Genomic DNA, 25,913 nt, shown 5'->3' on the forward strand with positions numbered 1-25,913 from the left:
CAGAAACAATCAATCAATCAGATTCCAAACTCTCCACCATGGCCAAGACCAAAGAGCTCTCCAAGGATGTCAGGGACAAGATTGTAGACCTACACAAGGCTGGAATGGGCTACAAGACCATTCTGAGAAGGTGACCATCGTTATGTTTAGAGGAAAAAGGGGGGCGCTTGCAACCCGAAGAACACCATCCCAACCGTGAAGAAGGGGGGTGGCAGCATCATGCTGTGGGGGTGCTTTGCTGCAGGAGGGACTGGTGCACTTCACAAAATGGATGGGGAAGGAAAATTATGTGGATATATTGAAGCAACATCTTGTGGTCCTCTGTAGCTCAGCTGGTAGAGCACGGCGCTTGTAACGCCAAGGTAGTGGGTTTGATCCCCGGGACCACCCATACACAAAAATTTATGCACGCATGACTGTAAGTCGCTTTGGATAAAAGCGTCTGCTAAATGGCATATTATTATTATTATTATTATTATTATTATCTCAAGACATCAGTCAGGAAGTTAAAGCTTGGTCGCAAATGGGTCTTTCAAATGGACAATGACCCCAAGCATACTTCCAAAGTTGTGGCAAAATGGCTTAAGGACAACAAAGTCAAGGTATTGGAGTGGCCATCACAAAGCCCTGACCTCAATCCTATAGAACATTTGTGGGCAGAACTGAAAAAGTGTGTGCGAGCAAGGAGGCCTACAAACCTGACTCAGTTACACCAGCTCTGTCAGGAGGAATGGGCCTAAATTCACCCAACTTATTGTGGGAAGCTTGTGGAAGGCTACCTGAAACGTTTGACCCAAGTTAAACAATTTAAAGGCAATGCTACGAAATATTAATTGAGTGTATGTAAACTTCTGACCCACTGGGAATGTGATGAAATAAATAAAAGCTGAAAGAAATAATTCTCTCTACTATTATTCTGACATTTCACATTCTTAAAATAAAGTGGTGATCCTACCTGACCTAAAACAGGGAATTTTTACTAGGATTAAATGTCAGGAATTGTGAAAAACTGAGTTTAAATGTATTTGGCTAAGGTGTAAACTTCCGACTTCATCTGTAGTGTGGTCTACAGCTTATCATGAGATACTTTACCTCATGCGAGCAAAACCTTGAGACTTCCTTAGATGTCGTGCACCAGCTGTTGTTTACAAATATACATAGACCGCCACCCCTTGTCTTACCAGAGGCTGCTGTTCTATCCTGCCGATACTGTGTATAACCCACCAGCTGTGTGTGTGTGTGTGTAAGCAGCTATGACATCTTTCTAGTTGTTTTCTAGTCTGGTGTTAGTGTGTGGTCCTCTGTAGCTCAATTGGTAGAGCATGGCGCTTGTAACGCCAGGGTAGTGGGTTCGATCCCCGGGACCACCCATACTTAAAAAATGTACGCGCACATGACTGTAAGTCGCTTTGGATAAAAGCGTCTGCTAAATGGCATATTATATTATTATATTATAATGTTCTATGTGAAGGGTTTAGTCTTGCAATACCACTGTAGTACCACTGACTCTCCATTCCCTCTGTCTGTCTGTAGGGGCTGTACAGAGGAATATGAGATGAAGAACATGGAGCAGAAGCCAGAGGCTGAGCCTGTGGCAGCAGGGTATCGGCCCTCCCCTCGCACCCCTGCCTGGCGCTGGGACAGCCCCCCCACCCCTCAGCGCTGGACCCCTATGGGCCCCCCACCACCCCAACCCCGCTCACACAAAGCCGTTGTCATGCCTGTCCAATACAGAGAGCCCCAGCACCTCTCCAACAAGAGGTGAGACACTGACGTGTGATTGTTTGTCATGTGCTTAGACACTGGTGGAGTTGCCCTCGTTTGCTTCAGTGTCTTGAGCCGGTGGTCCTATGCTTATGGCCTGATGTCATTCTCATAAATGCTCAGACGATGAGGTTATTCTTATAAAAACGTAAAGCAAGACCAAAAAGACCATGATTTTGGGGATTTTCATGAAATGTAACCCATACAATGGTCCTTTGAAGGAAAGATTGTTTACATACAGTACCAGTCAAAAGTTTGGACACACCTACTCATTCCAGGGTTTTTCTTTATTTTTACTATTTTCTACATTGTAGAATAATAGTGAAGACATAAACTATGAAATAACACATATGGAATCATGTAGTAACCAAAAAAGTGTTAAACAAATCAAAATATATTTTATATTTGAGATTCTTCAAATAGCCACCCTTTGCCTTGATGACAGCTTTGCACACTCTTGGCATTCTCTCAACCAGCTTCATGAGGTAGTCACCTGGAATGAATTTCAATTAACAGGTGTGCCTTCTTAAAAGTTAATTTGTGGAATTTCTTTCCTTCTTAATGCGTTTGAGCCAATCAGTTGTGTTGTAACAAGGTACGGGGGGTATACAGAAGATAGCCCTATTTGGTAAAGGTCATTAGAGTTACCAGCCTCAGAAATTGCATCATCTGTGAATCTGTTGGGGCGGTATGCAAATTGGAGTGGGTCTAGGGTTTCTGGGATAATGGTGTTGATGTGAGCCATGACCAGCCTTTCAAAGCACTTCATGGCTACAGACATTAGTGATACGGGTCTGGAGTTATTTAGGCAGGTTACCTTAGTGTTCTTGGGCACAGCGACTATGGTGGTCTGCTTAAAACTAGGGCTGTCAAAAATAGCGCGTTAACGACGTTAATTAGTTGTTTGCTGTTAATTACGTCAATTTTTTTAACGCATTTCACGCATGCGCAGTGTGACAAATTATTCAGGTCAGGAAAGTGGTTGGGAGCTAGAGGCGAGATGGAGCAAGGTGAGCAAAGTGGGCCTATTGACGGATTCAAATATAAAAAGAATGATGATGGTACAGTTAACAAGTACAAGGTTATTTGCAAGATTTGTAAGAAGGAGTTTCAATTTCACCGGAGCTGTTCAAGCTTGAAGTACCATGTCAACGCCAAACATGCGTTTGCTGGGCCGTCAGATTCAGCAAGTGGTTTGCGCCAGACCACGCTGAATGTTTGCAGGCAATTAACAAAATCAACCTCAGATAATTTGACCAACACAATAGCAAAATGGATTGCAAAGGATTGTAGACCCATTAGCATTGTAGAAGACTCAGGTTTCCTTGATGTTTTGCAAGTGGCGTCTCAAGACTCATTCTATAAGCCACCGTCAAGAGCCACAGCCAAAGACAAATATTATGGTGTGTAGTATGTTTCAGCTTGATTTAAAACACCATTATTTGGCTGTGTTAATAAACAGACATAATATGAAAATTATGTATCTGTGTCCTGTTATTTATGTTTTGGTATGCATTTCAGAAAAAAAATGGTTAGGATTCAGGTGTAATTGCAAATAGTGATTAATCATGATTAATCCACTGAAAATTCTGATTAATTTGATTAAAAATTTTAATCATTTGACAGCCCTACTTAAAACATGTTGGTATTACAGACTCAGTCAGGGAGAGGTTGAAAATGTTAGTGAAGACACTTGCCAGTTGGTCAGCGCATGCTCGGAGTACACGTCCTGGTAATCCGTCTGGCCCTGCGGCCTTGTGAATGTTGACCTGTTTAAAGGTCTTACTCACATCGGCTACGGAGAGCGTGATCACACAGTCGTCCGGAACAGCTGATGCTCTCATGCATGCTTCAATGTTGCTTGCCTTGAAGCAAGCATAGAAGTGATTTAGCTCGTCTGGTAGGCTCGTGTCACTGGGCAGCTCGCGGCTGTGCTTCCCTTTTTAGTCTGTAATAGTTTGCAAGCCCTGCCACATCCGACGAGCGTCGGAGCTGGTGTAGTACGATTCAATCTTAGTCCTGTATTGACACTTTGCCTGTTTGATGTTCAGAGGGCATAGCAGGATTTCTTGTAAGCGTCCGGGTTAGAGACCCGCTCCTTAAAAGTGGCAGCTCTACCCTTTAGCTCAGTGCGGATGTTGCCTGTAATCCATGGCTTCTGGTTGGGGTATGTACGTACAGTTACTGTGGGGACGACGTCATCGATGCACTTATTGATGAAGCCAGTGACTGATGTGGTGTACTCCTCAATGCCATCGGAAGAATCCCGGAACATATTCCAGTCTGTGTTAGCAAAACATTCCTGTAGCTTAGCATCTGCGTCATCTGACCACTTCTTTGTTGACCGAGTCACTGGTGCTTCCTGCTTGAAAGCAGGAATCAGGAGGATATAATTATGGTCAGATTTGCCAAATGGAGGGCGAGGGAGAGCTTTGAATGCGTGTCTGTGTGTGGAGTAAAGGTGATCTAGAGTTTTTTTCCCTCTGGTTGCACATTTAACATGCTGGTAGAAATGAGGTAAAACGGATTTAAGTTTCCCTGCATTAAAGTCCCCGGCCATTAGGAGCGCCGCCTCTGGATGAGCGTTTTCCTGTTTGCTTATGGCCTTATACTGCTCATTGAGTGCGGTCTTAGTGCCAGCATCGGTTTGGGGTGGTAAATAGACAGCTACGAATAATATAGATGAAAACTCTCTTGGTAGATAGTGTGGTCTACAGCTTATCATGAGATACTCTACCTCAGGCGAGCAAAACCTTGAGACTTCCTTAATATTAGATTTCGTGCACCAGCTGTTGTTTACAAATATACACAGACCGCCACCCCTTGTTTTACGGGAGGCCATTGTTCTATCTTGCCGATGCAGCGTAAACCCCGCCAGCTATATGTTATCCATGTTGTCGTTCAGCCACGACTCAATGAAACATAAGATATTACAGCTTTTAATGTCCCGTTGGTAGGATATTCGTGATCGTAGCACGTCAATTTTGTTATTCAATGATTGAACGTTGGCTAATAGGACTGATAGAAGAGGTAGATTACCCACTTGCCGTCGGATCCTTACAAGGCACCCCGACCTACGTCCCCGATATCTCCGTCTCTTTCTCCTGCGAATGACAGGGATTTGGGCCTTGTCGCGTGTCTGAAGTAAATCCTTTGCGTCCGACTCGTTGAAGAAAAAAATCTTTGTCCAGTACGAGGTGAGTAATCGCTGTCCTGATATTCAGAAGCTCTTTTCGGTCGTAAGAGATGGTGGCAGAAACATTATGTACAAAATAAGTTACAAATAACGCGAGAAAACACTCATAGTAGCGCCATTATAGTGGATTACATTTTGTGAAAATACCAAAAACCATGGGATTTTTTTTGTCCTAGTTTTGGGGGGAATCACTCGTATGTTGATTGTATACTCTCTCTGTTTTTTACACATACGCTGTTCTAGCGTCTCAGAGTAGGAGTGGATCAGGATCAGGTCCTCCCTATCCAATAAACCGTATTAATTATGATCTAAAAGGCCAAACTGATTGTAGATCAGCACTCATACTCTAAGACTCTTTATGAATATAGGCACTGACTTGTGATTAAACTCTGCTGTCCCCCTGTGCTCCCTGCAGGCCGGTGAGTTTCCCTGAGAACCACTACAGCCTGTCCCTAGCGGGGGGCGACAGAGTGCTGCCCTACAGGAACCCCTCAGCCAGCTTCTCCTCCCCCTCTGGCCTGGGGGGCATGGCGGCCCTGGGGGGCCCCATACTCAGTGGGCCCTTCGTACGCTACAAACCCTCACCTGACAGGTCAGTCAGCGGAAGTGTGTGTGTTAGTGTCTTTGTATGGTGGGTGTATCTCTGTGGTTGTCTCTGTTTGTATGCATTGAGGTATCATTGAGGTCTCCTTTTGTTTGTATTGGAGGAGAATGTCACTCCTCCCTGTTCCCTGGCATTTCCTTTGTATGATACTTGTAGGCCTCTTGTAGCTCAGTTGGTAGAGCATGGCGCTTGCAACGCCAGGGTTGTGGGTTCGATTCCCACAGGGGGGCCAGTATGAAAAATGTATGCACTAAGAGCGTCTGCTAAATGACTAAAATGTAAATGTAATACTTGACAGGCTTTTGGCGCTTGTTGCTTGGAGTGGTAGCTAACTTGCTGCAGACCTGTGACTGATTTGGTTTAAAGCTTTGAGAAGCTGACTGTCGATGTTATGTTAGTGAGACATGTATGAACACACTATTGGATTAAGACTCGATATTGTGGGGTTTTACCTGTGTGTTTAGTTTAGGGTGATTAGTTACATCCTGCCCAACCAGAGGAACATGTTTGAAATAAGCACCACCAGGGAACATAGCAACAACAGAAACTGGAAAATGTTCTTAAACGTATTGGTGTGTGTGTGTTAGGGCTGTCCCTGACAAAAATAAGTATTGGTCGACCAAGAGTCGTCTGTTCTTTTGACCAATCGATTGGTAAAACATTTTTAAACGTGTATTTTTCCATATATAGACACCCCTATGTGTTTGAATAAAATCAACTATATGCACTGAGCTTGTCTGATGCTTTAAGCGCACTGTTTGATTAAATAATTATGACACACAAATGACTCGAGGGAGCACGATGGCCACGATGTGTAAAAAAAAAAAAAAAAAAAAGGACAGCGGCACCCGCAGCTGCAGCGAAAAGGCACCACAGCTCAACAAGTGTTTATTGCGCTGTCCATGCTGAAGCTGCAACATAATTTCAGCCATTTCGTTTCTTACTTGTTTCTTTGACTGAACAGTTCTGTTACCGAAATCCCTCATTTGTTTATAAAAAAACATTCCCTATTCCCTCTCTTTACGTGAAACAATAGGGCCTGACCTAGAGCCTATCATAAGCACATCAATATAATTGTTATAACAAACTCCAAACACCGTAACATATGTGACAGCAAAATGGATGTGGACGTGGAAAAAAAGAAACTCAAAACGGGCTAATGTTTACTGGTTTCTCAGGAGGGAAAGGGGAAGTCGGATCTGTGGAAGACATTTGACTTAGTTGTGGAAACTGCTGGAGATCAAGAAAAAGGAGGGTATAGGAGCAAGCGTTGCGTGAGTATTGTGTGTGCTAAACAGGTGCTGATAGATTACAATATAAAAAAAACATTCTGACCATTTGGAAGAGTGTAAACAACACTAAATAAATTATAAGTATACCAGAGAGTCTGTTCTAACGATACAAATACAAATATAAAGCCTTTATTACAGCAAAGACTAAAAGCAGTTGCATGCATTTATGAATTGCGGTTTATTTATTGTTTAGGTTATTTATTCAAAGGACCTTTTATTTATTTTTTAAACTAAAATGCTTGATTGCATTTCGAAGCATGAATGACTTGTATGCTGTGTAAAGAAACAAATGATTGATTGATACAGTAGCCTATATATTGAAATATAGCCTAAGTAAGTTACGGTATTAAGACTAAACAGGACGCGCTCTTAGGCCTACAGTTCGATGGTGGTTATACAAGGCTACTACTATAAAAGCCTACTAATGATAACGACTTATTTTAATGATGATCATTAATAATAATTGTAATAATAACACTAGGAAGGAGATGAAGAAAAAGGAGGGTGTATGAGCGAGAGCTGCTTGCATATTATGTGTGACAAACAGGTTCTGTTAGATTCCAATATAATTGTTCTACCTGTTAGGAAAAGTGTAAACAACACTAAATAAATTATAAGTAATACCAGAGAGTATGTTCTGAGTTTTTTTTTAGCCTTTATTACAGCTTAGTAAAGATTAAAAACTGACTGATTTGTGAAATTGCTTTATCCAACATTTTGCGGTTGTGTGAGGCTTGGTGCTCATGGAATCAGTAGGCTATTAAACAAACACTCAAACAGGCAATAGATGCAGGATCTGTCTTATTTCTGTAGATATATACAGTGCCTTCGGAAAGTATTCAAACCCCTTGACTTTTTCCACATTTTGCTACGTTACAGCCTTATTCTAAAATGGATTTAAAAAAATATAATCCTCAGCAATCTACACACAATACCCCATAATGACAAAGCGAAAACAGTTTTTCTGAAATTTTAGCAAATATATTAAAATAATTAACCGATACCGTATTTACATAAGTATTCAGACCCTTTGCTATGAGACTCGAAATTGCGCTCAGGTGCATCTTGTTTCCATTGGTCATCCTTGAGATGTTTCTACAACTTGATTGGAGTTCACCTGAGGTAAATTCAATAGATTGGACATGAATTGGAAAGGCACACACCTGTCTATATAAAGGTCCCACAGTTGACAGTGCATGTCAGAGAAAAAACCAAGCCATGAGGTCCAAGGAATTGTCCGTAGAGCTCCAAGACAGGATTGTGTCGAGGCACAGATCTGGGGAAGGGTACCAAAAAATGTCTGCAGCATTGAAGGTCCCCAAGAACACAGTGGTCTCCATCATTCTTAAATGGAAGAAGTTTGGAACCACCAAGACTCTTCCTAGAGCTGGCCACCCGGCCAAACTGAGCAATCGGGGGAGAAGGGCCTGGGAGGTGACCAAGAACCCGATGGTCACTCTGACAGAGCTCTAGAGCTCCTCTGTGGAGATGGGAGAACCTTCCAGAAGGACAACCATCTCTGCAGCACTCCACCAATCAGGCCTTTATAGTAGAGTGGCCAGACAGAAGCCACTACTCAGTAAAAGGCACATGACAGCCCGCTTGTAGTTTGCCAAAAGGCACCTAAAGACACTCAGACCATGAGAAATAAGATTCTCTGGTCTGATGAAACCAAGATTGAACTCTGTAGCCTGAATGCCAAGTGTCACGTCTGGAGGAAACCTGGCACCATCCCTACGGTGAAGCATGGTGGTGGCAGCATCATGCTGTGGGGGTGTTTTTCAGCGGCAGGGACTGGGAGACTAGTCAGGATCAAGGCAAAGATGAACGGAGCAAAGTACAGAGATTCAGAACCGCGGACAGCAACCGCTATCCAACGCAAGAGAAAAATATGTTATACAATTATATTATATTTATTAGTGTGGCACCATTATTTTTTACATAATATAAACATATACAATTTCAGTATCACGTCTTAGAGCAGTGGTGTGCTGTTGGCAGTAGGTGCACTTGATTCAGAAGCCCTGCACATCGGGTAAACAAAGTGTTCCAATTTTGAACCAAACTCTGCCTACTCGGCGGACCGGGACATCTGTGGCTAAATTGAGTTCGCCTACTGCTCTTGCCTACAGAGCTTCCAAGACCCCGGCCACAGCAAAGTTTGATACTAGCCTACATAAGATTTAAAAACTTTAAAAACCATTGACCACAGAGAGACTGTCATAGAATACAGCAAAGAGCTGCTGTTTTTATGAGGGAGTTAATATTAATGTTTTTATTCAGCAGTGTCAACTGTTTTTATTCAACACGATTACAAAACATAAAACACGCTTCTCCGTACTTCCACTCACGCTGCCGCAGCAATGAAATGAGTAGCCAAGTGTATCGATAGCCCTGCATTTCTATAATTATTATTATTAGCAGCAGCAGCTCGTCGTATCTATTTTAATATTGAGGAATATTTCACTTTCTCTGGTCATAGGAATGCGGTGCGACTCGAGTTTAGCCATCAGGTGGAAGACAGTGTCCCCTCTCTCTGGTCAGTCTCACCGGAGGAAAGGAAGGAGAGAGCAGGGACCGTGAGAGGTGGACCCTCTGCTGCTCCCACCTAATGCCATGTTCAGAACAACTGGGAACTCAGAAATCTCAGACTTCAGTGTGTTCAAGACAACTGGGAACTCTGAAAAAAGAAGATCCAACTGGGGCAAAATCGTTTTGAGCGGTCATCCAACTTGGAATTAAAAGTCTGAAACTCTGGTGTCTTTCTAGAGCTCCGACTTTCCGACCTGAAGATCACTGATGTCGTGATTTGTTCTCGTTTTTTTCAGAGTTCCCAGTTGTCTTGAAAGCACCATGACCATCAGATGCAGGTACCATCAGTCCAGTAAAGTAAAACAGCAAATTATTTCAATTTATGCGCCGCAATGCCTTGCAAGTGCTACACCAGCTGATATACACTGCTCAAAAAAATAAAGGGAACACTTAAACAACACAATGTAACTCCAAGTCAATCACACTTCTGTGAAATCAAACTGTCCACTTAGGAAGCAACACTGATTGACAATAAATTTCACATGCTGATGTGCAAATGGAATAGACAACAGGTGGAAATTATAGGCAATTAGCAAGACACCCCCAATAAAGGAGTGGTTCTGCAGGTGGTGACCACAGACCACTTCTCAGTTCCTATGCTTCCTGGCTGATGTTTTGGTCACTTTTGAATGCTGGCGGTGCTTTCACTCTAGTGGTAGCATGAGACGGAGTCTACAACCCACACAAGTGGCTCAGATAGTGCAGCTCATCCAGGATGGCACATCAATGCGAGCTGTGGCAAGAAGGTTTGCTGTGTCTGTCAGCGTAGTGTCCAGAGCATGGAGGCGCTACCAGGAGACAGGCCAGTACATCAGGAGACGTGGAGGAGGCCGTAGGAGGGCAACAACCCAGCAGCAGGACCGCTACCTCCGCCTTTGTGCAAGGAGGAGCACTGCCAGAGCCCTGCAAAATGACCTCCAGCAGGCCACAAATGTGCATGTCTGCTCAAACGGTCAGAAACAGACTCCATGAGGGTGGTATGAGGGCCCGACGTCCACAGGTGGGGGTTGTGCTTACAGCCCAACACCGTGCAGGACGTTTGGCATTTGCCAGAGACATTTGCCACTGGCGCCCTGTGCTCTTCACAGATGAAAGCAGGTTCACACTGAGCGACAGACATGACAGAGTCTGGAGACGCCGTGGAGAACGTTCTGCTGCCTGCAACATCCATCAGCATGACCGGTTTGGCGGTGGGTCAGTCAGGGTGTGGGGTGGCATTTCTTTGGGGGGCCGCACAGCCCTCCATGTGCTCGCCAGAGGTAGAGGTAGCCTGACTGCCATTAGGTACCGAGATGAGATCCTCAGACCCCTTGTGAGACCATATGCTGGTGCGGTTGGCCCTGGGTTCCTCCTAATGCAAGACAATGCTAGACCTCATGTGGCTGGAGTGTGTCAGCAGTTCCTGCAAGAAGAAGGCATTGATGCTATGGACTGGCCCGCCCGTTCCCCAGACCTGAATCCAATTGAGCACATCTGGGACATCATGTCTCGCTCCATCCACCAATGCCACGTTGCACCACAGACTGTCCAGGAGTTGGCGGATGCTTTAGTCCAGGTCTGGGAGGAGATCCCTCAGGAGACCATCCGCCACCTCATCAGGAGCATGCCCAGGCGTTGTAGGGAGGTCATACAGGCACGTGGAGGCCACACACACTACTGAGCCTAATTTTGACTTGTTTTAAGGACATTACATCAAAGTTGGGTCATCCTGTAGTGTGGTTTTCCACTTTAATTTTGAGTGTGACTCCAAATCCAGACCTCCATGGGTTGATAAATTTGATTTCCATTGATAATTTTTGTGTGATTTTGTTGTCAGCACATTCAACTATGTAAAGAAAAAAGTATTTAATAAGATTATTTCATTCATTCAGATCTAGGATGTGTTATTTTAGTGTTCCCTTAATTTTTTTGAGCAGTGTATTTTGTTTATCAAAGCTCGAGTTTTGAAATATAATATGGTCTGAGAAGAACAATATTGTCAGGCATATAGCCAATATGCTGTGATAATGTATTAGGCCTACTGCCCAAACCTAATTCCTACAGAACTGTTTTTATTAGTTTAATGTAACATTTTTTAAGTCATGTTTAAAAAAAAGTTTTGCTTTTTGACTGCGAAAGTGATCTTGACTCAGAAAAGGTTTGTGACCACTGTCTTAGTGATGGACTATGCCATCCCTGTGGCCTCCGCAATGGATTAGTCCACTGAGACGTGTGAATCAGACAGGTGTCTTGTGCACCACGGGGAAAAAATGTTTTTTGCGACTGCTCTACTAAAGAAATCTCGGTCGACCAACAGCCTATCGACCAGTCGGCTAAATGGGGTCAGCCCTAGTGTGTGTGTGCTGTACACTTTTTTTGTCTACCTGTATTCTGCCTAAATCTGAATTCACCCGAGTCTGTGTGTAACCTTGCGTGCGTGAGTTAGGGATGGGCGGTTTGGGCAAAATATCATATCCCAATATTTTTCTAATTTTTGACCAGGCTTGAGCATTATACCGTATATATCGGGGGGGATTTTTAAGTACAGAAGGTATGATTTTCAATACTCCCCCCCCCCCCCCCCCCCCCTCCACATGGTATCTTTGTTTACAAAGAGCACGTGGAGAAAACGTGTCAATCCACTGTTGAGAAGAACGAGAGAGGTGATCAAGTTACACTTGAAATTCATATCTTATAACTATAAGTTAACTATTTAACATTTTCTCCAGCTCAGGGCTCCAGCTATGCATTTGGTTAGCTAACTTGCTAGCTATAACGTTAGGTGGCTAGCTTGCAATATCAAGCTTCTTGGTTACAGCAGAGACAATCAATCCCCTTCTGGATCAAGTGTGAGTAGCCTTTTGAGATAGTTCTATAACTTTATGACCTGGGTTGTCTGTCCTTGCATTTAGCTTTTGTTCACTTGCCTTGTTTGTATTTAGCTAGCATCCGCTATGGGAATTCGCTAGTACTCTATTAGCCTTTGTTAGCATAGAAAATCATTTGCAGGAGGAGAGGGAGAGACGACTCAAGTAGCAAACGGAGTAAGCTATAAAAACAGAAACTCGCTGGAGTGGCGTATCGCATTTAACATATAAAATATTGAAATACCGTTGTAGAACATAAAATAAAAACCCAAACCGGTCCGTGCATCAATCATGGTATATAGTAAAATATGGTATACCGCCCTAGCGTGTGTGTGTGAGTGTGTGTGTAACCTCTCTGTTCCTCTTATATCTGTGTAGGTACGGTTCAGCCCAGCGTCCCCTGCTGGCCTACGAACCTCATCTCAGTCTGGACATCACCTCTAGTGGAGAGTCCTCCTCGGGCTTCACCAGCCAGGATAGCACTATGGAGCGCTGCAAGACAGGTACACACACACACACACACACATATGTAGACAAACATACAGAACACACACACACACACATATACAGTACCAGTCAAAAGTTTGGACACACCTACTCATTCAAGGCTTTTTCTTTATTTTGTACTATTTTCTACATTGTAGAATAATAGTGAAGACATCAAAACTATGAAATAACACATATGGAATCATGTAGTAACCAAAAAAGTGTTAAACAAATCAAAATATATTTTATATTTGAGATTCTTCAAAGTAGCCACCCTTTGCCTCTATGACAGCTTTGCACACTCTTGGCATTCTCTCAACCAGCTTCACCTGGAATGCTTTTCCAGCAGTCTTGAAGGAGTTCCCACATATGCTGAGCACTTGTTGGCTGCTTTTCCTTCACTCTGCCGTCCGACTCATCCCAAACCATCTCAATTGGGTTGAGGTCGGGGGATTGTGGAGGCCAGGTCATCTGATGCAGCACTCCATCACTCTCCTTCTTGGTAAAATAGCCCTTACATTTACATTTTACTCATTTAGCAGACGCTCTTATCCAGAGCGACTTACAGTTAGTGAGTGCATACATTTTCATACTGGCCCCCCGTGGGAATCGAACCCACAACCCTGGCATGGCAAACGCCATGCTCTACCAACTGAGCTACAGAGGTGTGTTGGGTCATTGTCCTGTTGAAAAACAAATGACAGTCCCACTAAGGCCAAACCAGATGGGATGGCGTATCGCTGCAGAATGCTGTGGTAGCCATGCTGGTTAAGTGTGCATTGAATTCTAAATAAATCACAGACAGTGCCACCAGCAAAGCACCCCCACACGATAACAACACCTCCTCCATGCTTTACGGTGGGAACTACACATGCGGAGATCATCTGTTCACCCACACCGTGTCTCACAAAGACATGGCGGTTGGAACCAAAAATCTCCAATTTGGACTCCAGACCAAAGGACACATTTCCACCGGTCTAATGTCCATTTCTCGTGTTTCTTGGCCCAAGCAAGTCTCTTCTTCTTATTGGTGTCCTTTAGTAGTGGTTTCTTTGCAGCAATTCAACCATGAAGACCTGATTCACACAGTCCCCTCTGAACAGTTGATGTTGAGATGTGTCTGTTACTTGAGCTCTGTGAAGTATTTATTTGGGCTGCAATTTCTGAGGCTGGTAACTCTAATGAACTTATCCTCTGCAACTCTGGGTCTTCCATTTCTGTGGCGGTCCTCATGAGAGACAGTTTCATCATAGCGCTTGATGGGTTTTGCGACTGCACTTGAAGAAACTTTCTTGAAATGTTCCCTATTGACTGTCCTTCATTTCTTAAAGTAATGATGGACTGTCGTTTCTCTTTGCTTATTTTAGCTGTTTTTGCCATAATATGGACATGGTATTTTACCAAATAGGGCTGTCTTCTGTATACCCCCCCCTACCTTGTCACAACACAACGGGTTGGCTCAAACGCATTAAGAAGGAAAGAAATTAGGAGGCATACCTGTTAATTGAAATGCATTCCAGGTGACTACCTCATAAAGCTGGTTGAGAGAATGCCAAGAGTGTGCAAAGCTGTCATCAAGGCAAAAGGTGGCTATTTGAAGAATCTCAAATATAAAATATATTTTGATTTGTTTAACACTTTTTATGTTACTACATGATTCCATTTGTGTTATTTCATAGTTTTGATGTCTTCACTATTATTCTACAATGTAAAAAAAATAGTAAAAATAAAGAAAAATCCTTGAATGAGTAGGTGTGTCCAAACTTTTGACTGGTAGTGTGTATATATATATATACACTACCGTTCAAAAGTTTGGGGTCACTTAGGAATTTCCTTGTTTTTGAAAGAAAAGCAATTTTTTTGTCCATTAAAATAACAGCAAATTGATCAGAAATACAGTGTAGACATTGTTAATGTTGTAAATGGCTATTGTAGATGGAAACGGCTGATTTTTAATGGAATATCTACATAGGCGTACAGAGGCCCATTATCAGCAACCATCAGTCCTGTGTTCCAATGGCACGTTGTGTTTGCTAATCCAAGTTCATCATTTAAAAAATTAAATAATAATATATATATATATATATATATATATATATATATATATATATATATATATATATATATATATATATATATATATATACACTGAATTCACACACACATACATACACACATTCATATGCATACACACAGAACACACACACACATAAATAAAGAGTCAGGAATAAAGACAGTCAATTGCAGTGACTCCAAATCGAACTGAGTTAGACATCCATCACAATCAGAAAAGGGGCTTAAATACTGACTACCCCAATACACTGTGTATTACCAGTGACCACACACACATATTGTCATGGAAATTCTAATCAATAAGGAGGAGAGACAAGGTCAATCACCAATCAGGATATTACTTTATTCAAAACGTATTAATAAAGCAGCAGGTCACACCACCCACACACGTGAGTGCTTTGCAATATTGAGGCTGGTCGACCCAACACTCTTGAGTGTTGGGCCGAGAGCTCTCACATACAAAGATATTTTATAGCACGATACCCCCACCTATTCTACATAACAGACAGCAGATGTGTGGAATGGGTCAAAAGGTGAGACTTGATATATGAGAAAGGAGTATCCCCCAGCCAGATAGCATTTGCTGCGAATACTTTTCTCATTGTATGGAAACCAGGGTTTGGCCCCTACCCAAGCCATCTCTCCCTGGTACCTTACATTACACAAACACCAACTCATTCTATGGATAGCATTTGTAGGTTTTATCACCAAACCATTCATAAATCAATTGGAAGCTCCAGATACCCCTATCTCGAGTAAAACCCTTGTCCTTGACCACACGCCTAGACTAGCTGCAGGGAGCAGGAGTAGAAACCATCCCTTTACAAAAACACAGCAATAGTAGAACAGTATATAATTGTTAACTATTAATATTAAACAAAGCAGGTAAACATGTTACATGTTCATTTTTCTCTCACAATATACACACACATACAGTGAACACGTAAAACATAACGATGGCCTACATACCACACCTGTCACTACATCAGGCCTGTGATGAGTAATATGTAATGGTGTGTGTGTTTTCTGCTCAGAGCCCCTATGGCATGTCCCAGTGTCATCATCTCGGGGGCCAGGAAGAGGAGGGGGGCAGAGGAGACCCAACCGACAGGACGTCCCAGGGAAAGACTCCCCCAACAGACACTCAAAGGTCAGATATAACTGTCCTCTTTTATTTAGAGAGATTTTCTGCCTGTTGCTTTTCTGTGTATCTACTGTCTCTTTCTCTCTCTGTAGGGTGAGACCCAGTACTCCAGCCACTCCAGCAGTAACACTCTCTCCAGTAACGCATCCAGCAGCCACAGTGACGAGCGCTGGTTCGACGGGGCTGGGGGGGAGAGAGGAGGCCCGGGGGTGTCCGGGGGTTGCCTAGGCAACTTGGCCGAACCTGACCCCCTCAGTAAGGGCGGGTCCAGCGATAGCGGCATCGATGCCCCCACCCTCTACAACACCAAGCCTGCCGGTCGCCACGGAAACCAGTCCAGCCAATCACAGAAGCTCTCTGAAGTGAGGGGCAATGGAGTCGAGGGGCGGAGACTAGAGCCGTCGCCTGTATTACCTGCCAATCAGAACAAAGGATACCGCACACGCACCTTCCCTCCTCCTGGATGCAACGTGGAGAAGCCAGACTCATTCAAACCCAGGTAGGAGAGACACACACACACTGCTAGCGCTTATACACTCAAACTCAGGTTAGCTTTCAGTAGTGGAAAGAGAGTGGAAAGGAGAACTGTATGCTTTGTCCACACAGGCATCCCACCCCTCATACTGAACGTACTGAAACACATCAGTGTTTAATCCCTATGGGGGGCATGTATGGGCCAGATGTACCACCCCTCCCCTGCCCTACATACATGTAGAAACACATATTTAGAGAGTCCAGCTACTCTTAGAGGGGGATTCAAGGATTGGGGATTTAGACCCCCAGTTCCATCACTCCAGTCCCCCAGTCTATACTAAGTCACTCAGGGAACAGGATAGCACACAAGCACTCTGACACACAGAGGCACCCAACACGTAACGTACAGGTATGTAGTCTAAACTGTGGTACAGGAGCTTAGGAAATGGGGATAGAGACGTGTGAGTGGTAAGATGGATGGGTGTATGTATTGATTGATGGTGGGTTGGTTGGACATTTGTAGCTGAATGGTTGCTTGGGTGATTGGGTGGATGGTTTGCTGGATGTATGATGTCTTAGAGAAAGCCATGATAGCTGGTCAGGGATATTCACTGAGCGTGCTGTGGCACTAACAGATGTTGGTTGGTTGGTTGGTTTGTTGGTTGAGGTGGCTTTTGGTGGAATTGGGTCGGGAGACAAATGGGATTTGAGATGTGAATTCCACCAGCAGCTGTTCTGCATGATGTGTGGTTTGTTGTGTCTGTGTTATGTGTTATGTATCCCACCCTGAATGGATCCATCAATTCAAGCATATGTTTATCTCTAAACCTATGCACCATTTATATAGACTTTTTTATGCATGTAAATAGATAGATAGAGATCGATTTATGGATTTGAGCATGTGTTTCTCTGTATATTAATGCAGTGTGTCTGTGTGTCGTCACAGGGCCTGCTACACACCCCAGGGTTACAAGACACCTGCAGCAGAGAAATCGCGGCCGGTCCGAGCCGCCACAGTCACACCCAACTCTGCTCTACTCCGCTCCACCCCTCTCTCCAGCTCTGCCCCCAAGGCCTTATACAGCAAGAGCAGGCTGGGCCCCTGGCAACCAGATGACAACGCCCCCTCCCCTTCAAACACACCCACTACCTACAGCTCTGACAGCAACAGCAGCAAGAAGTAAGAGAGAGAGTGTGTGTGTGTGTGTGTGCGCGCATTAAGATGCACTGGTCTACCGAGGCACCAGTGTGCTACACCACCAACACAAAAGTCAAGCATCACGCCACTGTGTTAACCAATGCTCGGTGTGGTAAGTTGTGTTACTGTATTTAACCTATATTCCTGCTGTGTGTGTGTTCAGGCAGGTGGACGTGAATTCTAAGAACGTGTTCGGACAGCCCCGTCTCAGAGCGTCGCTAAGGGACCTGCGGTCTCCACGGAGATCCCACAAGAGCACCGTCGAGGACGACCTGAAGAAACTCATCATCATGGACAACCCTGGAGAGATGCCACAAAGAGACATGGTGAGGGACACACAAAACCACACCCACACAAACACACACAGAACATACATATACAAACACATACACATACACACCCCAAACCTTACCACTTGCTCACACACAAACCCCACAACTAACCTCCCGCCCTTTTAAAGTCTCCTCGGCACACTCTTCAGCGCACATTCTCAGACGAGTCTCTGTGCAGCGGGCGCAGGGATGCCAGCTATGCCAACTCTGCCCCCCTGTTTGACCAGGGCACTCCCAGCGACCTGCTGTTCACCTGCACCCTGCCCACCCGGCGCCACGCACACTCTGCCAACCACATGCCCAACAAGAAGGGTGAGTGGGGCCACAGCTTGATGTTACTACCTTTTTACTTCATTGTATCCATACCTAATTATGGTATATCAAGAAGGCACAGGGCTCAGTTATAGTTATACAAGGAATCATTTATGTGCTACTTTTAAAGGAATAGTCCACTCAAAAATGATATTTTGGTATTTATTTCATTAGTCCACTTTTGATACAGTCCCAAAATGTTTTGCATGTCAGCAGTCAAGTTTTCAAGAAGCAAAGTTTATCATGTGACATCATCATGAATGCTAAGACTTTAGTTAATTTGACCTCCTTGCCCCCCTCCTGCTTGGCCAGTCCCTATGTCTGCGTCAGAGCTGTCTCTGACAGAGGTGAGGGATAAGGTCCCCCCCCTGAGGAGGCTGGACCCGGGGCTCATGCCCTTGCCTGACACTGCCTGTGGCCTGAAGTGGGCCAGCCTGGTCAACGCTGCCAAAGCCTACGAGGGTGAGTGTGAGTATTCTGATATTTGCTAGAGAGATTTTGTTTGTGTGTCAGTAGCTGAGCTGTGTCACCTAGAGAGAGAGAGAGATCCCCTTCTGATTGTGAAGGGGGAAATGCAGCATTGTAACAGTGTGTGTGTGTTTTACAGTGCAAAGGGCAGTGTCTCTATTCTCGCTCACTGAGCCTCAAGTTGGGGTTCCAGACATGCGGCCGATCATCAGTCCAATCCAGTTCCAAACACCTCAGACTCCACGCACTACCCCCACCTTCAGCGGGTAAGTCTCTGACACACACACCTTGCATAAATTCACACAAAAGAAACTAACTCTCACACACTAGCTCAAACAATCACGATCCATAGACACTGCCACAGACGCACAATGTAAGATCATGGTAGTTACAGCAGATTAGGATTGTTGATTACTGATACTCCAAATCGTAAAAACAATATTTGAGTATATAAAAGCACTGCCTACGCTTGGACTTCCCATTTCCTTTTGTCAGGTCAACCTCACCTGTCACATGTAGAGAGCTGTAATGGCAGTGCCATCCTGTGGTTAGCTGTGGTAATTACACATGGATCAAACCGTTACCAAGGATCCCTGAACACCTGCTGTAGTAAACAAACAGTGGAGTGTTTGAGTTACAGCAGTCTGGCCGGTCAGCTTGTGTTGTCTCAGGGCATGACTACAACCAGCCTACCACTGAAACTGCCTCTTGTTTACCAAACTAACACGCTGCCTCGTACAGTCCCGATAAACTCTGTTGTTCTGTTGAACACACCTGTTAAACCTGTCTGCCCTACCTGCTACGTAACCCATATGACAGTGTGGGTTAATGTCTTTGTGTGTTTTCAGAGATGAGGTCCCCTGCGACCTCTCGGGGCGACTGTTTAGCCTAGAGGTGATGCTGAAGCAGCTCAACACTGACCTGGAGAAGGTACCGTTTACACCAGAGAGACATTTAGGCTCAATGCTAATTTATATGGATGTAACTCTGACACAGCAAGAATTGAAACAGATAATAAATAAACACTTTCTTTCCTTTCCCTCCCTCTCTGTCCCTCAGGAGAAGGAGGACAAAGTGCACCTGTTGGCTGAGATGGCTAACCTGCGGCAGAATAACCAGCGGCTGCAGGAAGAGAGCCACTCGGCCAGCGAGCAGCTCCGCAAGTTCAGCCTGCTCTTCACCGACCCCCCGCAGAGGAAGTGAGCTCACACCGAACACAGGAAGTGACCTCGGAGAGAGAGTGCGAGAGCGTCCGCAGAGAAGGACGTGTGACCTAAGCCAGAGAACGATGGAGAGGAGGGAAGAGGTTAGGGTAAAGGTGATTTAGTGGAAAGACGTATTGGAAACGCGGCCACAGTGAATTTCATGCTGTTGGGATTGAGTGGGGAATGGATTTGTTAGTGGGTCTGGTTAGGCACTGTGGAATACATGGGCAGTAGAAAATAGAAGTTAGGGTGTGACATTATGTACAAGAAAATTAGTAGCTTTAAAGCATAAGAACCCCCCCCCCCACCCACCCACCTACATTCTCACGTTCTATCCCTCACCTGCTGCTTCTGTCACATTCCAACCACACCACCTCCCTCCTGCCTCTCCTAGAGGGGTGGGATGGTAGGGGAGAAGAGGAGGACTACCCCTCCACCACTCTGACCTGCTCTGGGGATAGAGACCTGCCGTTACGCTGCACCACCTATAACCAGAAACCCTGCCTCGCTCTAGGCTGGACGGACACAGGGACTGCAGAGAACCAATGGATCCCCGTTGGCTCATCTGAAACCGAATTGCCTAGACAGAAGAGCCTACAAGTAGACACGTCTATTTTTAAAAACTCAGATAAGAGAGTCCAACACAGCACAAGCCGACTTTCCCTCAGTCTGTGCACCCAGAGTGAATCCCTCTCTGTCCCTGCTTGTAGGTTTTTATTTTTGTAACTGAAGTCTTATACACTCCTGCGTCAGAGAAAAGCCAATCAAGAGGAGAGATTTTATGAACTGTAGAACACTAGATCACCCAGAGAGGCCTAATACTTTTCCTGAAGCGTATCAGCCAAATACAAACACGAGCTCTGACTCCAAAAAAAAGACTCCAACTCCCAGAATGCTCTGGGAGACGTGTGTTATAAAAGACATGGTACTGTAGTTTTGCCTGTGTGATTCAGCGTATAGCTTGAACACATGTATATTGTACTGATATAACTGACGTAAAGAGGTGGGTGTGTAACTCATGAAGGTGTGTAGGGTACAGCAAATACTCAGACAATGCATTATCGCACAAAATAGCGAGCTCTCGTGATGTTTTTTTTACCCTTTGTTGAGTGTGTGGTAGGCTGGCACAGGGCATATCAGTTATGAGCAAGCTGTAATATGACAAGCTAGTGATATGAGACAAGGCATCTCGTTCAGTTTGAGACAGAATATAGTGTCATAAACTCAATGATAGTATCTCAATGTTGTTTTTTGGTTAACGATCAATGTTAAAGGTATTTACAAATATCTAAGCAGTTTTTTTTTACAATATGTAGAATTATCATATTTAGTGGTTTTTGTTTTGTGTACCAACTGCTAGTACACACATCTGTGTGCATTTAGAAAAGACACGTAGAAATGATCTCTTAAACACTGTAGCACGTATGTCATATCAGTACCTGTGTCATGGGACAATAGCTGTGTGTGTGTGTGTGTGTGTGTGTATGTGTACTAGAATGAAGGGGTATTATACATACATTTTGCTGACATTCCTAGTGTCTGCAGAATCAAACTCAACAATTTATACACAACTGTGAGACCTAGCTAAATAATTAAAAAACGTAAGTAACTTAGCTTGTGGTGATGGGTCTGTGTGAAACGTGTGGCCATTTTTTTTTTTATAATGTCCATCTGACAGGAATACACTAAACTAAATCAACACATACACTTTCTCCTAACTAGCTTGGTTATACTCTCTACAGAAACTGTTTTTCTTACAGATTTGTGTCTTTGTGTCCATTGTTTGTAGTGAATGTGGGATAAATGGAGGGGAGCATGGAGCTGGCAAAAACAACAGTGTGGGTTCCAATTCGCGCTTGGGCCACATCCATTCACTCAAATTATAAAAGTCTCTGCTGAAGGACCATATTACTATTTTCGTTCCAGTAAATGTAACCCCCTACCACAGTTAAGTGCCCTGTCATCATAGACCCCCTTTTCAGAAACCCCCTGCCCTGCCTCAACTGGAATACTGTCTTCCCCTCACTACTCTCAGGACCTTTCACTGACATCCTCTTTAAGGACTGTACTATTTATTTGTATTTATTGTTTTGTGTGTGGACATGTACCTGTATGGTGTAAACCCTTTGTGGCTGGATCAGTGGACATTCACACGCATATGGCGCAAAAACACACAAAACACACTGCCCTCACTCTTTCAAAAACATCTGTACATTTATGAGAGACATTACATTTAGATAAGAGCAACATATACAGACATCTCTGTCTCAATTTCTCTTCATCTCACTCTGTTCTCTGGTATTTGCTCATCACTGCCCATCCAAAGACACTGTTGTAGTCTGCCTCTCTGTGTACTGTAAGCTGCCTCCTCCAGCAGCCAGTTATATCATCTCATCTTGGGCAAACCAAGAGCAACTCAAACATAACCCTACACACTCATGTTATCACTGAAGCTCTGCAAATGTGCTGTGATGTTGATATCTGCAATGTCTTAATCTTTATTTTGTTTATTTGTGTGTGGAGGGGTATGGGTGTTTAAGGATTTAGTTTTGATACATTTGATTTTAAGCAAACTGCAGTTATATACAATACCAGTCAAAAGTTTGGACACCTACTCATTCAAGGGTTTTTCTTTATTTTTACTGTTCTACATTGTAGAGTAATAGTGAAGACATCAAAACTATGAAATAACACATATGGAATCGTGTAGTAACCAAAAAAGTGTTAAACGGATCCAAATATATTATATATTTTATATTTGAGATTCTTCAAAGTAGCCACCCTTTGCCTTGATGACAGCTTTGCACACTCTTGGCATTCTCTCAACCAGCTTCATGAGGTAGTCAACTGGAATGCATTTCAATTAACAGGTGTTCCTTCTTAAAAGTTAATTTGTGGAATTACTTTCCTTCTTAACAGGTAGTTCTCTGCAAAGTCAATATGCATGATGACCTCCTCTTTCCCCCGATTCTCTTTTAATTCCTCTTTCCCCAGATTCTCTTTTAATTCTCAGTTTGGAGTATTGGTGTCAAATGTTGTACACACGTTTACCCAACTTCTCTTTCAATCCTTTTGGAGAAGTCCTCCAGTAGAATATGCAGTGTGCCACACCTTTTTCTTTTACTGTCAAATGTACAGTGAACTTCTCCATGTTTTTCTTATCGCTCTCTTCAGCTTTGTTTTCCCACTCAACCATGTCTGCTCACCAGCATCAAAGTCAGATGTTTTAAGCTATTTTGCTTGGCATGGACAGCGCACTCTGTACATTCAGGACAGCGGAGTCACTCACCACCTTCCGGAGACACTTGAAACCCCACCTCTTTAAGGAATACCTTGGATAGGATAAAAGTAATCCTTCTACCCTCCCCCTACCCCACCCCCCCCCTAAAAATTAATAATAATAATAATAATTTGATATATTGTAAAGTGGTTGTCCCACTGGCTATCATAAGGTGAATGCACCAATTTGTAAGTCGCTCTGGATAAGAGCATCTGCTAAATGACGAAAATGTAAATTATTCCATTTTTCTTCAGGTTCTCACAGCACAAAGACTCAATAAGGTTCTCAATGTTGCTGCAGCTGATCACTTTGATACTGTAGTTTGTCCGCCATGAACTGGAGGTTGGCATGGGTTTTGCAGAGGTATGTGTCCCTATCCTGGACTGTTGTCATGACGACCCAAAAAGGATGTACACTACCGGTCAAAGGTTTTAGAACACCTACTCATTAAGGGTTTCTCTTTATTTTTACTATTTTCTACATTGTAGAATAATAGTGAAGACATCAAATCTATGAAATAACACATTTGGAATCATGTAGTAACCAAAAATGTGCTAAACAAATCAAAATATATTTTATATTTGAGATTCTTCAAATACCCACCCTTTGCCTTGATGACAGCTTTGCGTTCTCTCAACCAGCTTCACCTGGAATGCTTTTCCAACAGTCTTGGTGGAGTTCCCACATATGCTGAGCACTTGTTGGCTGCTTTTCCTTCACTCTGCGGTCCAACTCATCCCAAACCATCTCAATTGGGTTGAGGTTGGGTGATTGTGGAGCACTCCATCACTCTCCTTCTTGGTCAAATAGCCCTTACACAGCCTGGAGGTGTGTTGGGTCATTGTCCTGTTGAAAAACAAATGATAGTCCCATTAAGCGCAAACCAGATGGAATGGCGTATTGCTGCAGAATGCTGTGGTAGCCATGCTGGTTAAGTGTGCCTTGAATTCTAAATAAATCACTGACAGTGTCACCAGCAAAGCACCATCACACCTCTTCCTCCGTGCTTCACGGTGGGAACCACACATGCGGAGATCATCCGTTCACCTACTCTGCGTCTCACAAAGACACAGCGGTTGGAACCAAAAAAGTTTGGACTCGTCAGACCAAAGGACAGATTTCCACCGGTCTAACGTCCATTGCTTGTGTTTCTTGGCCCAAGCAAGTCTCTTCTTCTTATTGGTGTCCTTTAGTAGTGGTTTCTTTGCAGCAATTCGACCATGAAGGCCTGATTCACACAGTCCCCTCTGAACAGTTGATGTTGAGATGTGTCTGTTACTTGAACTCTGTGAAGCATTTATTTGGGCTGCAATTTCTGAGGCTGGTAACTCTAATGAACTTATCATCTGCAGCAGAGGTAACTCTGGGTCTTCCTTTCCTGTGGCGGTCCTCATGAGAGCCAGTTTCATTATAGCGCTTGATGGTTTTTGCGACTGCACTTGAAGAAACTTTCAAAGTTCTTGTAATTTTATGGATTGACTGACCTTCATGTCTTAATGTAATGAGGGACTGTCATTTCTCTTTGGTTATTTGCGCTGTTCTTGCCATAATATGGACTTGGTCTTTTACCAAATAGGGCTATCTTCTGTATACCACCCCTACCTTGTCACAACACAACTGATTGGCTCAAACGCATTAAGAAGGAAAGTAATTCCACAAATTAACTTTTAAGAAGGCACACCTGTTAATTGAAATGCATTCCAGTTGACTACCTCATGAAGCTGGTTGAGAGAATGCCAAGAGTGTGCAAAGCGGCCATCAAGGCAAAGGTTGGCTACTTTGAAGAATCTCAAATATAAAATATATTTTGATTTGTTTAACACTTTTTTGGTTACTACATGATTCCATGTGTGATTTCATAGTTTTGATGTCTTCACTATTATTCTGCAATGTAGAAAATAGTAAAAATAAAGAAAAACCCTTGAATGAATAGTTTTGTACAAACTTTTGACTGGTACTGTATGTGTTGAACATAGCTCAGTGCATCAAAGGTGCACGTGCACAAATGGTTATACCGAAACTTGGTAAATGGATAAAGTGTATGATTTTTTTTTTCTGATGTTTAATATTTGTCTAATTTATTTTTGGAACACATTGGCCACTTTTGCAACCTGAAAAAGACAAAATAGTGAAATTAAGAGGGTACCTTGTTTTTATTTCTGTATATGCTGTTTGATTTTAAATCTTTGTACAAAGCTGATTTGTATGATTTATATTGTTTTTCTTACTTTGTTAGTGCATTCTGCATGAGGCAGGGGTGGTTTATGCATTGACGAAAACTTACGGTTGAACATTTAGTTTTTCTTGGGGATGTTGTATCAATGACTGTACATTTAAAAGTGTAAATTGTTTTCATTATTTTATAAGAACATATATTAAAAATCTTTCATAATGATAGAATCTGTCATTTTTTTTTATCTTTCTGGCAATGGTATTTAACTATTTGATCACATGAACAGATTTTGGTTGTGCGTGTGCTAGAGTTGTTGGCATGTGACCTGAGGCATACAATGTATCGACTGAATCCTCAAATGGAACAGTAACGTCAGTGGATAGAAGCGGCAAGAATGTAACGGTCGCGTTCCTCTGGCTCAGACGTTGCATGCATCAACCAATTGTCATCGACTGACAGATTGCTATAACATAT

General features: G+C 43.4%; 1 protein-coding gene across 2 annotated transcripts in view; it reads left to right on the forward strand.

The window, feature by feature from the left end:
- LOC311101709 (signal-induced proliferation-associated 1-like protein 3) overlaps positions 1–21,597 on the forward strand; it is a 40,641-nt gene extending 19,044 nt beyond the window's left edge. Inside the window, exons 10-21 of one of the 2 annotated variants that reach the window (XM_084142867.1) lie at positions 1,534–1,761; positions 5,376–5,552; positions 12,673–12,797; positions 15,888–16,003; positions 16,090–16,496; positions 17,418–17,651; positions 17,833–17,995; positions 18,130–18,313; positions 18,626–18,781; positions 18,921–19,047; positions 19,630–19,711; positions 19,841–21,597. In XM_084142867.1, the coding sequence (XP_083998993.1) occupies positions 1,534–1,761; positions 5,376–5,552; positions 12,673–12,797; positions 15,888–16,003; positions 16,090–16,496; positions 17,418–17,651; positions 17,833–17,995; positions 18,130–18,313; positions 18,626–18,781; positions 18,921–19,047; positions 19,630–19,711; positions 19,841–19,984 (2,143 nt within the window). In that variant the 3' untranslated portion in view covers positions 19,985–21,597. The remainder of the gene's footprint in view (positions 1–1,533; positions 1,762–5,375; positions 5,553–12,672; positions 12,798–15,887; positions 16,004–16,089; positions 16,497–17,417; positions 17,652–17,832; positions 17,996–18,129; positions 18,314–18,625; positions 18,782–18,920; positions 19,048–19,629; positions 19,712–19,840) is intronic. The other variant, XM_084142866.1, reaches the window with a different exon arrangement.
- The last annotated feature ends 4,316 nt before the right edge of the window (positions 21,598–25,913 follow it).

Source organism: Coregonus lavaretus (assembly GCF_964263955.1).
Source record: "Coregonus lavaretus genome assembly, chromosome: 26".
NCBI lineage: Eukaryota > Metazoa > Chordata > Actinopteri > Salmoniformes > Salmonidae > Coregonus > Coregonus lavaretus.